The sequence below is a fragment of the Lactuca virosa genome, chromosome 7, assembly GCF_052849685.1.
Source record: "Lactuca virosa cultivar CGN04683 chromosome 7, Lactuca_virosa_CGN04683_v6, whole genome shotgun sequence".
NCBI classification, from domain to species: Eukaryota; Viridiplantae; Streptophyta; class Magnoliopsida; order Asterales; family Asteraceae; genus Lactuca; species Lactuca virosa.
In genome coordinates this window covers 80,483,480-80,497,650 of record NC_136432.1, presented here as the reverse complement: position 1 = coordinate 80,497,650, position 14,171 = coordinate 80,483,480, and the positions used below count along the sequence as shown (strand labels likewise).

The 14,171-nt window shown below is 33.9% G+C and overlaps 1 protein-coding gene across 1 annotated transcript; it reads right to left on the bottom strand.

Moving 5' to 3' along the window:
- Positions 1–1,796: 1,796 nt before the first annotated feature.
- Positions 1,797–12,743, bottom strand: LOC145126834 (uncharacterized). The gene is made up of 4 exons (XM_079062120.1): positions 12,604–12,743; positions 12,361–12,517; positions 12,094–12,268; positions 1,797–1,867 (listed from the first exon to the last, which is right to left on the bottom strand). The coding sequence occupies exons 1-4, from the start codon at positions 12,741–12,743 to the stop codon at positions 1,797–1,799; spliced, it is 543 nt and encodes a 180-aa protein (XP_078918246.1).
- Positions 12,744–14,171: the final 1,428 nt, after the last annotated feature.

Genomic DNA, 14,171 nt, shown 5'->3' with positions numbered 1-14,171 from the left:
TCCAACCCAATGGTTGATTGGACCCGACATGCCGTTATTTGTATATGTTATCTGTTTGTGTTGGTACTTTGGGGGAAATCACTAAGCTTCGTGCTTACAGTTTTAGTTTACGGTTTCATGTTCTTTAGAGGACCGTGGCGAGGCGAAGTTGTGACTTTACACATCCTTGATTTTACTACTGATTGGATCTTGAGAGACTCTGATTTTAAATCATGTTTTGGAAACAATGGTTTTGTAAACACCTTTATTAGTAAATAGATTGTTTTAAAATGTTTAAATTTATTAAAAATTTTGGGATGTTACAATATAGGAGAAGGGTTAATTTCACAAATCCTAAGAGGGTTAGAAATCGTCACTATGGGAGGCAGAAGAAGGGTTGGCGAAACTTCAAGCCAAGGTGCAAGGAAGAATGAAATCCCTAAGGACCTATTTATAGCCTTGGATGCCTTCCTAGTTTATGTACTCCTTCCCATGTGGGATAGGAGGCAAACAACGAAATTCGCTCATTTTCCCATGTGGGATGGAGTGATTTTCATCCAACCCTAATCCCATAAGGGTTCTGGAATATTCTTGATTAATCAACTATCGATTAATGAATATTCAACCCTTTAATTAATTAAACTGTTAATTAATTCTGAAAATATATTTCCAATTAGTTTCTAATTAATTATTAACCATAATAATTAATTAACCATTTTCTACTTTATTTATTCTACTCAATTTGGGTCTTGAGGGCAACCAAAAAGGACCCTGTTATTATTAGAAATATTATCAATTGTTAATGACCTTGGACACTCTTTCCAACAATATCATACATGGACATATCCTTTATGACTACTAGTTACAAATAACGTTGGATCAGACTAATACACAAAAAATTTTGTAAGCAAACCCCCATAGGTATCTTGGTTTTAAGAATAAAATATATTATCGTCTTGGAATTCCTCGTGATTTGATCCATGAAGTAACTTTCCAAGTGCGGGTTGTTCCAATACTTAAATTTCCATTTCAAGTACTCATGATTTTTGGCGTAATTTGTATGTTATGTCTAATTTCTATGGGTAATCCAACAACCTCATGACAGTCTTAATTCATATACTCACTCCCAGTGGTAAGACCAAATGTGGAGTGTTTAATAAATTAATACTCGGGAAGTGGGTTCAAAACATGGAAAAAGAATAACATAGTGATAAGTTAATGAAATGACTGATCTCTATCATATTTTAAGATCTCAACTTAATAATCACCAAATTAGATAAAGAAACTATTCCAAGTGTGCTCATGTCAAAATATCTGCAGATTAAATGCCTCATAAATAAGTCTTACTGTCAGACTAGGTTAGTGATGTTGATTTAGCGAATGGATCAACAGATTTTTCTTTCGATATGATTCTATTGAATATGATGTATTCACATTCGACCAACTATCAAATGTGATGGTAATTAATAAGTATATGTTATGTGAGCTTGCATGACTTGGGATCCATACTCAAGGTAAGTTCACCCTTACATTCACAAGAACCTTCAAAAGGACCATCAATGATTGAATTTCAACAATGATGTCACTAATGAATATATTTAGTCACATAGGTTCTTTTACATTCTAACTGGTTGCAATATACTCTAACTTTATCCACTAAGATGTATTACTTGGTACTCTTCCAAGCTAATAGTTCATTTTGAAACATCCCAAAAATCCAGGTAAAAAATTTTCATTTTTAAAACAAATCCAAAACCATAAGTGTTTACAAAACATAGTTTCCACAAGTCATAAACATGAATCAGAGTATCCCAAAATCACAATCTCACAAAAATCCAGGATAATGTGAACGATAATGCCTTTGCCTTGCCATGATCATCTGAAGTACCTGAAACAATAAACAGAATCTGTAAGCCAAAGCTTAGTATGTTCCCCTAAAGTACCACCACACAACATATAACATATACAATCATGCATGCTGGGTCCACTCAATCATCAAACTGGAATACCCTCGGGTTCACAACCATCGAGCTGGATTACACCCCCAGCCCAATCAGTCATCAGACTGGAATGCCAACATGTGACAAGCCCAATCAGTCATTGGACTGCAATGCCAATATGTAATGGGCCGATTTAGTCACCGAACTGGAATACCCTCGGGTCCACAACCATCGGGTTGAATTACCCCCGGTCTATTGGCTCATGCACATAACAGTAAAGCCTCAACCTAGAACATACTATGTTGACGTAAACAACATATAAACACATAACCAATCAGTAGGCAAATCAGGCAAATCTGTAGATCACTACCTCATAGAAACATCCTATATACCAGGATACAGATCTAATAGATCTCTACAGTATGACAACATCCAATATACCAAGATACATAACCTAGTGGGTCGGCATTGGTGCCTTCGACCCATAGTACAGTGAGGAAAAGTCACCTCCCAGTCTGGAAATATAGCTGAAAAACTTCTCTTAGTCCACAAACATCATGTTGAACATGAGATATGGATCATAGACAAACTTGTTTCAGTGTTCAACTTATGGTAACGCCTTACATGTCTAACTCTTAATGAAAAAGAGGAAAAAATCCCATTTCGACTACATACACCTCTTACATGGTTCACACCATACCTAATAATAGCCTTTATAATTGTCTGGTTAAAGAAAAACATTGACTACACTAAAGCATAAGATTTCCAACTCCTATGTCCCAAATATGTATCTCAAGTGTTGAGCATACAATGATTTTACCTTTATCATAAGATTTCCAACTCCTATGTCCCAAATATGTATCTCAAGTGTTGAGCATACAATGATTTTACCTTTATCAAGTATCAGTCATGACAACGATCCATGAAGTGATCTTAAACGAGTCAATCCAATACATGTTCTCTAACAAGTACCTATGAACCTGGTTGCAATGCTTTTTAAACCAATCCAATTCATATTAGTCTTACTTCATTACTATTCCCACAATAATGACCAACTATGGATTTTAGAGTGAATAATTTTACTTAAGGATTAAACATGTTAATGTAGAACTCAAGCAAGTAATTAATGAAAAAGATCATGTCCCGTATATATCAAATTCATTACATTAGATGATGTCTTACATAGTTCTGATAACAACTCCAAAACAAAGACCAAATCCAATCACTAGAATAGCGAAGTCTGATTCCATGAGCATGACCTTCAAACTTAGCTTGAGGAAGGGGCCTCGTGGAAGGGTCTGCCAAATTTTAATATGTGTGTACTTTGTGAATACTGATTTCACCGCTTCCAACTTCATCATGAATGTATTTGAACCTCCGGTTAATGTGATTGGTCTTCTTATGTGATCTAGACAGTTTATACAAGGCAATATCACCCTTGTTGTCACAGAAAATTTATAGGGGATCCTGAATGGAAGGAGCAACCCCTAGATCTCCAATGAATTTTTTCAGCCAAGCAGCTTCTTGTGCATCATCTGAAGCATCGATGTATTCTGACTCTGTAGAGGACTAGGCAACAACACTTTTATTGGAGCTTTTCCAAGACACTACACCCCCATTGATGATAAAAACATATCCTGATTGTAACTTACACTCATCTTGATCTGTTGTGAAAGAAGCAACAGTTTAGCACCTTACACTTAGGTCTTCATTTACACCTCCATAAATGAGGAACATATCCTTAGTTCTTCACAAGTATTTACGGATGTTCTTCAAATCAATCCAATGATTTTCTTCTATATTTTGTTGATATTTTCTTCTCATGTTCATAGTATTTAAGGATGTATAATTCATAACTACCTAAGCATATGGAACATCTTTCATCTTTTCTACCTTAGCCTTTGTGCTAGGACATTGAGAAGAACTTGGTATTGTGCTATGTGTCATTGGTACATATCCTGTCTTGCCATGTTGAACCACTTCACAACTTTGTTAATGTATGTACTTCATCTCAAACCTATTAATCATTTTGTTCTATCTCAATATATTTTAATGCAAATAATTTATCTTGCCTCACCAAGATCCTTCATTGAAAAACACTTTCCAAGCCAAGACTTTACACCTTGCAAATTCATAATGTGATTTCCAATAATGAGTATGTCATCCACGTATAGAACCAGGAAGCTAACTGAGCTCCTACTAGTTTTCTTGTAAACACAAGATTCATCTTAATTTTCGATAAAACCATACTTTGTAATTTCATCATCGAAATGATGATTCCAGTTTCGAGATGCCTTCTTTAACCCATAAATTCATCTCTCAAGCTTACACCCTTTATTAGGATGTTTTTAATCAACAAAACCTTCAGGATGAACCATATAGACATCTTCATCCAAGTGCCCATTTAGAAAAATGGTTTTGACATCTATTTCCCATATCTCATAGTCATAATATGCAACTTTGTAAAATAGTATCCAAATAGATTTAATTATAGCGATTGGTAAAAAGGTTTCATCATAATCAACTCCTTGGGTCTTAGTGAATCCTTTTGCAAAAAATCTTGCTTTGAATGTGTGTAAATTGCCATTTATGTCAATCTTCTTCTTAAAGACCCACGTACTCCCAACAATCTTACAATGGGGAGGAAGTTCAACCAAATCGCAAACTTGGTTTTCTCTCATGGATTTCATCCCTGCATTCATGGCCTCCAGCCATTTGTAAAGTTCAGGATCTGCCATTGCATATCGATAGCTAGCAGGCTCATCAGCATTCATCATGATGAATCACTCGTCAAAGATAAATACATATCTCTCAGGTTCATAACGAGTTCTACCGGATTTGTGAACACCTTGTGCTTCATTAGGTTGAAGAAAACCAATCTCTTTGTTTTCAACAATCTCCTGTTCAATACTAGTGCTGACTAGAGTTGCATCATGATGTGATTCTTAATATTGTTCAAGTTCCATGTGCTTCATGAAACAAAGATCTTATTTTCATTAGGGTCATAAAAGTAATATCCTAAACAATCTTTAGGATATCCTACAAAGATGCATTTGGTAGAACTACGTTCGATTTTGCTTGAAGTTTTTTGTCTAACATAATCTTCAAAACCCCAAACCTTCATATAAGTTAAGGATGAAGCCTTTCCATACCACATCTCATAAGGTGTCTTATATACCTTTATAGTTGGTGCCATATTCAAGATACGGTTTGTAGTGAGTAAGAAATAACTCCAAAATGATAAAGGAAGAGTACTCTTGCTCGTCGTGGATCGAAACATATCAAGTAAAGTCTAATTTCTCCTCTAAGAAACACCATTAAGTTGTGATGTTTTGGGTGGAGTAATTTGTGAGATAATCCCACGACTTCTAAGATGATAATGGAACTCTTGGCTCAAGTACTCACCACCTCCATCCGATTGAAGGATTTTGATTGTCTGGTCGAGTTGATTCTCAACTTCACTTTAAAATAATTTGAACTCTTCAAGTGCTTCATGATTATGTTATATCAAATACACATAACCAAAATGACTAAATTCGCCAGTGAAGGTGATGTAACATCTTTCACCATATCTTAACATTGTTTTTAAAGGATGACATACATTAGTATGTACGATGCCTAATAAAACACTTGCCCTGTCACTCAAACTAGAGAAAGGGGACTTTTTCATCTTACCACACAAATAAGATTCACATATATGAAATGACTAAGTGTCATTTGGCCCTAAACTTCCACTCTTTTAGAGTTAGGATATGCGGTTCTTGTTTATATGACTAATTCGACAATGCCATAGATATGTTTGGTTCACATTGTTAGGGTGCAAAGTTCTCCTTGGATCTGGCTAACCCTTTTGTGATGTGTAATGGGTTTAGCCTTTCCAATAACTAGGAAATGAGTGGCTCTCATGTTATGTAAGAACTTGTAAGTCCCATTTGATTGTTAGTTTAGTGAGAGAAAGAAAGAACCCAATTGTACTCTTACTATTCTAATGGAGCGTAAACATGATTATTTACTCTTGGTGTTCTTGATGTTTGCAAGATTCACTTAATCTTTTCAATTTCTCACATGCAATCATAATCAGGATCACTTCAATTGGTATCAGAGCGAGTGTTCTTAAAGCTCTCAATAATTGATCCATGATGACTACATGATTTGAGTGAATCTTCATTGTTGTGGGTTCTTCATCCTTGAGTAAGTTTGTGTTCTAGAACTTGAATTTATCTTGATTTGATCCAAAATTTGAGTTTCTCTCTCTAGAATACTTGTTTGTATAACTTTCTCTCTCTAGAGATTTCATTCGTAATCACTTTCTCTTTCTAGAAAAATCCAAGTTCTTGTAATCATGGTGTATTTGGCTTATGATTCTTGGGTTGTGATGATTAGAGATGTCAAATACAAAGTGAAGGAGAAACAATTTTATGGGTTATTGTTGAAAGGCAGGTTGATTACATGGGAAACTTTGATTTCTTATGGAGGATTGAAAGATGATCATGGAAGATTGATATTTCAACCACTTTCGAAGATTGGATGTTTGATTGAAATCACCATGATTATGTTATCTTGGTGTGAAAATCAAAAGGAAGGAAAAGAAAGAGAATTATTCAAGAAGGAATATGTTTCTCTTATTGAAGACCCAAATGATATTCATGTTCTTAAGTTTGTTGAATTTCAAGAGATGGGAATTCAATATGATTTTGATGAATATGTGAAAGTTCTTTGTTCAATTGGAGTTCAAACCGATGATTGCTTGAGTTCTTGTGATTCGTTTAAAGGAATGGTGCCTTATCGAAAGCCTTCACTCCAAGAAGTTCAAATGTATCAAACTCCAAAAGATTTGATTCAAACTTGCAAAGTTGAAGTTGTCAAAAATGAAGTTGTTTTTGAATTCAAATCTTCAAGATCCAAGTAGATGAAAAGGAAGAAAAAGAAGAAGAAGATTAAAAGCAAGAACAAATGAGTTTCTTCACAAAAATCTTCAAAACTTGTTATGAATCCGAAATCTATGAAGCAAATTTGGGTTCCAAAGCAACAATCATCAAATGTTGTAATGAATTTGAATTCAAAACCCAAAAGTGTTGATGGTTCTTATGAAGACGATGCTAGATCGTTGAAGAACACGAAGAACGGTTTGTACAACATGCATTGTGGGTGGTACAATGTGAAGATTGGAGATTTTCTTGTTCTAAAAAAAAGAACAAAAGATCTTCAATGGTTGATTTGTGTGTTGCAAACGGAAAAATAATCGTCAAGAAGGGGTCACAAATTCTCTAATGGATTCTGAAAAATTCATGTTGAGATCGACGAAGAACGATCAAGGTTTTTCTCAAAACTCGAATTTAATCAACTTTTTAAAAATCGTGTGTTTTGTTTTTCATTTTTGATCGTTTTGATTCGATGGATCTATTTCGTTTCAAACCCCATTGTTGATCCAATTATTTTTTTTGATCAAACCACAAAATCAAAATCAAATTCAATATTTTTTTTTGTTATTACTGTTCATTTTCACAAACCTTGAGTCCAAATCAAAATTTCAAAATAATATTGTTCATCGATCCAACTTTCAAGCCCAGTCTAATAGTTTTTTTTACTGTTCATCTTTGACTTAATAAGCCCAATTCACTTTTTCTTTCTATTCATCTTCTCGATTCCATGGTTAAATTATCATTCACGTCCGAGAACGTCACTGTTGAACAAATCGAAATTAATTTCCACAATGTTCGTTGATTAAGTTCATGTCGAAAACAATTTTGGAATCAAAATCAAGTTCCTTCAATTTTGGATTCGTAGTCAATTATCTGTTGTTGAAATCGAAACTGACTTCGATTTGTGTGAGTTCGAGTGATTTTGTTTGAAACTGAAAATAAATATTGTTGTTGATTGTTGATTTTGAGTCAAAATCAGTTGGTAAAAGGGTTTGGATTCGAACGACTTGAGATTTGAAGTTTTGGAGTTGAATTGGAATTGATTGTGTTTATTGGGGTCGAAATCAATTTCAAGACAGAATTCAAAGTATTTCAATTTTGACTAATGTTTGATGTTTAAAATCGATCTTGTTTGGAAGTCGAACATGTTGAGTTGGAGGTCGACATCGTGAATTCGAAAGGGAAGTTTGGTCAAACTCAATTTTGATGACGCGACATGCACTCTCTCTCAGGCGTTTTTATGGGACACTCTGATGATTGGAATAATACTGTTATTGTTATGAATTTGAAAGAAAATGTATTTGAGATTTTATGGGTTATGGAAAGTGTTTTTTGGCTATTTAAAAATGAAAAAATTCTTCTGAAAATTGGGTCGTTACAAGTTGGTATCAGAGCTTTGGTTTGAGGGATTCGGGCACACTCTCGGGTGTGTCAGGACTCAAAGAACTACAAAGGTTGTTATTTCTTCATCTTCTTCTTTGGTGCATGTTTTCTTTCCAAACTTTGCAAGAAGATCCTTGGTGGGTATAAAATGGTTTTATGTTGTTCAAAATATAAAGTCTTCCACTGCTAAATTTTATGTTTTTGAAACTAATTTTTGAATAAAAACTCAACAATTGGTATCAAAAGTCATCTTGCAAGTTTGTTTAGATTTTTTGATTTTCACAAATCTTAGTTTTTGGAGAATATGGATAACTTTGTTTTGTATAAAAACAAGTTCATACATTTTTTCTATGACAACTTTATAATATTTATTTTTTTATGTAACAAAAGTTTCATGCATCTTTTGTCATTTAAAGTTGTCTTAAAAAAAAGCTGTTTAATATGTATGCTGATATGGATGATGTGCATAAACTAGCCAATGACCATTGTGTTTGTTGTGTTGTTCACTACAAGAAAAACGCGATTTTGCTTGGGAAGGTTGCTATGGAACGTATTTTCGTTGTTAATCTGCAATGGATCGTGCTATGGAATGTCGTTCCATAGCAATGTTGCTACCACATTGTCTACGGATTTTATTTCTGGTAGCGAGAGTGGGAGTTGCTAGGGAAAATGCTACCGACTCCATATCCGTTGGTATTATGCTACCGATAGTTTTATGGAACAAAAATTCGTAGCAATTTTCCAACGACATTTGTTACCAAATCACTTTCCGTTGTACTGCTGCTATGGAATTCATCATCGTGGTTAATATGCAACGGAGTTTGTGACGGAAACCAATTCCATAGTTGAATTGCTATGGAAGTACCATTTGTAGGTATTTGCTAGGAAATTATGCTATGGAATATGATTTCGTTTGCTTGTTTTGCTATGGAACAAAACGCGTAGCTAATTTGTGACAGCATTTATTGGGATGTTGTATGCTTAATTAATTTTGTTATACTATGGATGAATTATTATTATGATCATTGGAGTTTGTAAGATATGGTTTGAATGAAATGTTTTTGAATTGGTAATATGTGACATAAACTAATGGCTAAAAAATGTAAAAATGAATAGATATTGCTGGCAAGCAGACTCGAACTTAAGTTTATGCTAGAAAAGGGCGCGGTTAAGCCAGTTTTGCTAATCAAGTTGTGTATAATTTATTGAAAACATAGTATTATAATGAATAATTAACAACAAATTCATTACAAAGTTATTTTTAATTACATTAATCGGACATGTTAAAGTATATATAATCTATGTAGATTATTTTCCTTAATAACGAATTCATTACAAACTTATTTTTAATTAGATTAACTATACTTCATCACAAAAATAACATGGGTTTTACAAATACTTCATCCTACTCAAACAACATAGTAAGCAAAAATGACTAAAATTCCCTTTTAACAGAAACAAAATAAAATTATAGTAGTACTATACAACTTCATATACAATACAATAAGAACACTAATATTCAATGTCCATTCTATTATCAACCATTAATATTTTTAAGAAATATACAAAACCTACCATACTCTACATACCAACGATAAACTGTGCAATATCTTTGTCGATCATCATCCTCTTCATGGCCTATTGCCAATGCACCTTTAACAGAATGACGTGGGTCTTGACATTGGAATGTGATGTTATTCGTTGTAAGTCTATGAACAACATCAATAGCCCGCAACAACTCTTTGGCACTATCAACAACACCCGTGTACTCCCCATCATCCGGAACTGCCCAGCCAAAATAGGCATCAAGTAATTGTAAACCTACACATTCAAATATCCATCAATTAATCCAATGTACCCTTTTCAATAAAACAGTAAATATTATACAACACATCACAACTAAATACTAACCCCAAACTACAAACATGCCTTAATTAACTATATATATAATTTAATTTACATATATACCATATATACATACATTCATCACATTAATGAGGCCCTCTTGAAATGTAGATCATTTCAAGCAAATAAATTGCCTCAAGACGATCTTCATCTGCTGCTTTTCTCAACAAAGTCAATCCTAAATCAAAATTGCCATAATAAAAGCACTCATCCTGTTGACAGAATAACAATATCAATATATAACATCTATGACACAAAATATTAATAAATGGTATATTTAGATTACATATAATTACTGAAATTACACATACAATTCCTTGTCTATACATGGCTTCAATGTTATTATGCAATGCACATGTGCGTATAAATGAATCAGCTTTCAGAGTTTTGGGACCCATTCCTTCAAACATGTCAATGCATGTTGTTCTGTACACTTGAGGATCACCCCCTGCTTCATACATCTTCTTTGAACTTCAAAATTTTAAATACACAGTAAATAACAAACAAATAAAGTTTTATTTCATCAAATATACATTCATTAGTTGATGTTTATTGATAATTACCAAAGTCTTGCAGAGACAATGTCTTTCGCAGATTCTGACCCTAATACTACAAATATCCGACTCAAAAGCTCCAGTGGGAGATCATCTAACAAAAGGCGACTTCTATTATTCGACATTCTACTTATAAAATACACATTGGAGTAGTTGATTTCAATTTCTTTTTTTTTAAATTAAGCGTAAATATGAAAGACAGTGTAACATGGTATGGAAAAAAACTTACTTTATGTTGATTTGGTCGAGAGGAGTACAAGAGTCTCTATTATCGGAGAAAATCGTTTTTGAGAACGATTATTCTAAGACGATTTGGGGGTTTTAGTGTTTGTATACAGATTTATTGTCCGGAAAAGTTGAGATGTTATGAATGGTTGAAGAACTGGAACGCCAGCGTGACGTCAGATGTATGATGGCGCCTTAACAATTTAGAGTGCAAAAAGACCAAATTGCCCCTGAAATCATTCCAAAATATGTGAATACTAAGGTTATTTGTGTCAAAACACATATTCAAATATTATAGCCTTTTATAGCTAGGTAATATTGGACTTTTGATTGTTAAAATGAAAAAGACAAAAATAACATATATATCATATTCCATAATGTAATACATTTATATTAAGATTTCACCAAATTACTAGTATATATATTCATGTACTAATATACATATTAAAAGTGGAAAAAGATTTTAATATTAAACTTATTTACATTAGATTTTAGACACAATAATTTTCTTTTGTTGCCACTTTTAGTCCGTATCTTTATAGTAACATTTTTTACTTTGATTTCAGCCACAATACTTTTTCTTTGTTGCCACTTTTAGTCCATATGTTTATTCCTTTACAATTTTACCCTATGAAAAGCGTGGGTACTCCACTAGTTGATATTAAACCAAATTACCAAGTCCAAAATAAATACATGTTTGTTTATGTCTTTACAAATGTATTTTATATGTATTTAATACTAGGAAAGAACAAACATTTGCTACATACAACTATAATCACAATACAATATAAACACTAATATTAAAAGTCCAAAATACATTATTCAAATTTCAAACATTATTTAAACATCATTCAAACATCATTCCAAACTTTAACTCTTTTAGTCTCTTATATTAAACCAAAAGAATCTACATAGCATTAATTGTCATACTACGAAAGTACATATCAACAAACTACTCATAAATTATACCAAACTCCCTAGAAAACCTAACGAAACAAGCATCCCATAAATAAATGTCACACATAAACACCCATTTGTATCCATTCACAAAAGCGTCTGACACACTACCTACAGACTTATGCAATGCACAAGATCTATGGAAGCCATGGAAGTGTACATGTTTCCTCCCCTCCCTATTTAAGTGGAGATGAACCTTAGAACAAGTTGCTCTAAGATTCCACTTACCTTTTGATCTGCAGTAAGCATTGTTCAACATGTCCAAAGCTTCGTGCTTCCTATGTCTCCCTTCAGCCATCAGCATCATTCCCAGGACAAATGTTGAATCCAAATGTCCCAATGCAGATGCTTCTTCAATCATCGTTTTCCCTTCATGTTCAACTTCTAAGAAAAATAACTTCATCTGAAAAAAATATTAAACACATAATTTCTAGTTAAAGTTATGCAAAACAAGTAACAGATTAATTACTACTATGCATATATACAACAACGTACCAATCCATTCATGAATAGAATATTTGGTTTTCTCATCTTTATGCATTTATTGACAACTGTATGTTTCTGGTCAGAGCAAACACAAAATCGTAATCCATCTAACTCCATATGTTTATATACTTCATCCGTTTTTCCTACGTCGTTGAAGAATCTGCAACTGCAAACGAAACACAATATTCACTCGATAATGTAAAGACAACTCAAATACATTTGTGAAATAGAATGATCATAGGCAAAACTTACACACTCTTCATCCAGAAAGCCTCGACTGCTGGAATTTTTGCCAAGTCGACTATTATTTTCTCCATCACTTCAAATGGCATGTCTGATAGCGATTTCGATTGATTTCTTGATTGAATCTTAGATGAAGTACTGGCTTCCATAATAATAAACATTCACTAAGATAACGATTCTGCGAAATTGATTTTAGGGTTTTTTGTCTGTCGGAATTTTTAAGTTGGGGATGTTTCAAAGTGACTGAATTTCAGAGTGAAGAACTGAAACAACGTGTTTCGTCGGAAAACATTATGGCGCCTAGAAGATGTTCCATTACAAAATGACCAAATTATCCTAATACATACAATGACTCGTATTTAATTATTAAGGGTAGTTTTGTAAAAACTCATATTTAAAAGAAAAATCAATTTCTATTTTAATTAATCAAGGTTGTAAAAATCGTTCGTCGGTAGCTCGACGGTCGAATGGCGATAAACGATTAATCAGACTCAGCAGGTATTAATCGAGGACCCTAAATTATTAATAAAATTATTTAAAAAATTAATATTTTCTACAAAATTAAGTATTTGAAAATTTTAAATTTTAATACACAACCGGCACAAATGATATATGTTGACCAATGGTCCATATGTCCTCCATATCTCAACCATGGACACCATAAGCAACTACCATGTTGACCAATGGCCCATATGTCATCCATATGTCAACCATTGACACCATAATCAACTACCATGTTGACCAATGGCCCATATGTCATCCGTATGTCAACCATGGACACCATAAGCAACAACCATGTTGACCAATGGCCCATATGTCATCCGTATGTCAACCATGGACACCATAAGCAACTACCATGTTAACCAATGGCCCATATTTCAACCATGGACACCATAAGCAACAACCATGTTGACCAATGGCCCATATGTCATCCATATGTCAACCATGGACACCATAAGCAACAACCATGTTGACCAATGGCCCATATGTCATCCATATATCAACCATGGACACCTTAAGCAACTACCATGTTGACCAATGACCCATATATCAAGCATGGACAGCATAAGCAACAACCATGTTGACCAATGGCCCATATGTCATCCATATGTCAACCATGGACACCATAAGAAACAACCATGTTGACCAATGTCCCATATGTCATCCATATGTCAACCATGGACACCATAAGCAACAACCATGTTGACCAATGGCCCATATGTCATCCGTAGGTCAACCATGGACACCATAAGCAACAACCATGTTGACCAATGGCCTATATGTCATCCATATGTCAACCATGGACACCATAAGCAACAACCATGTTGACCAATGGCCCATATGTCAACAATGGACACCATAAGCAACAACCATGTTGACCAATGGCCCATATGTCATCCGTATGTCAACCATGGACACCATAAGCAACAACCATGTTGACCAATGGCCCATATGTCATCCATATGTCAACCATGGACACCTTAACCAACCACCATGTTGACCAATGGCCCATATGTCAACCATGGACATCATAAGCAACAACCATGTTGACCAATGGCCCATATGTCATCCATATG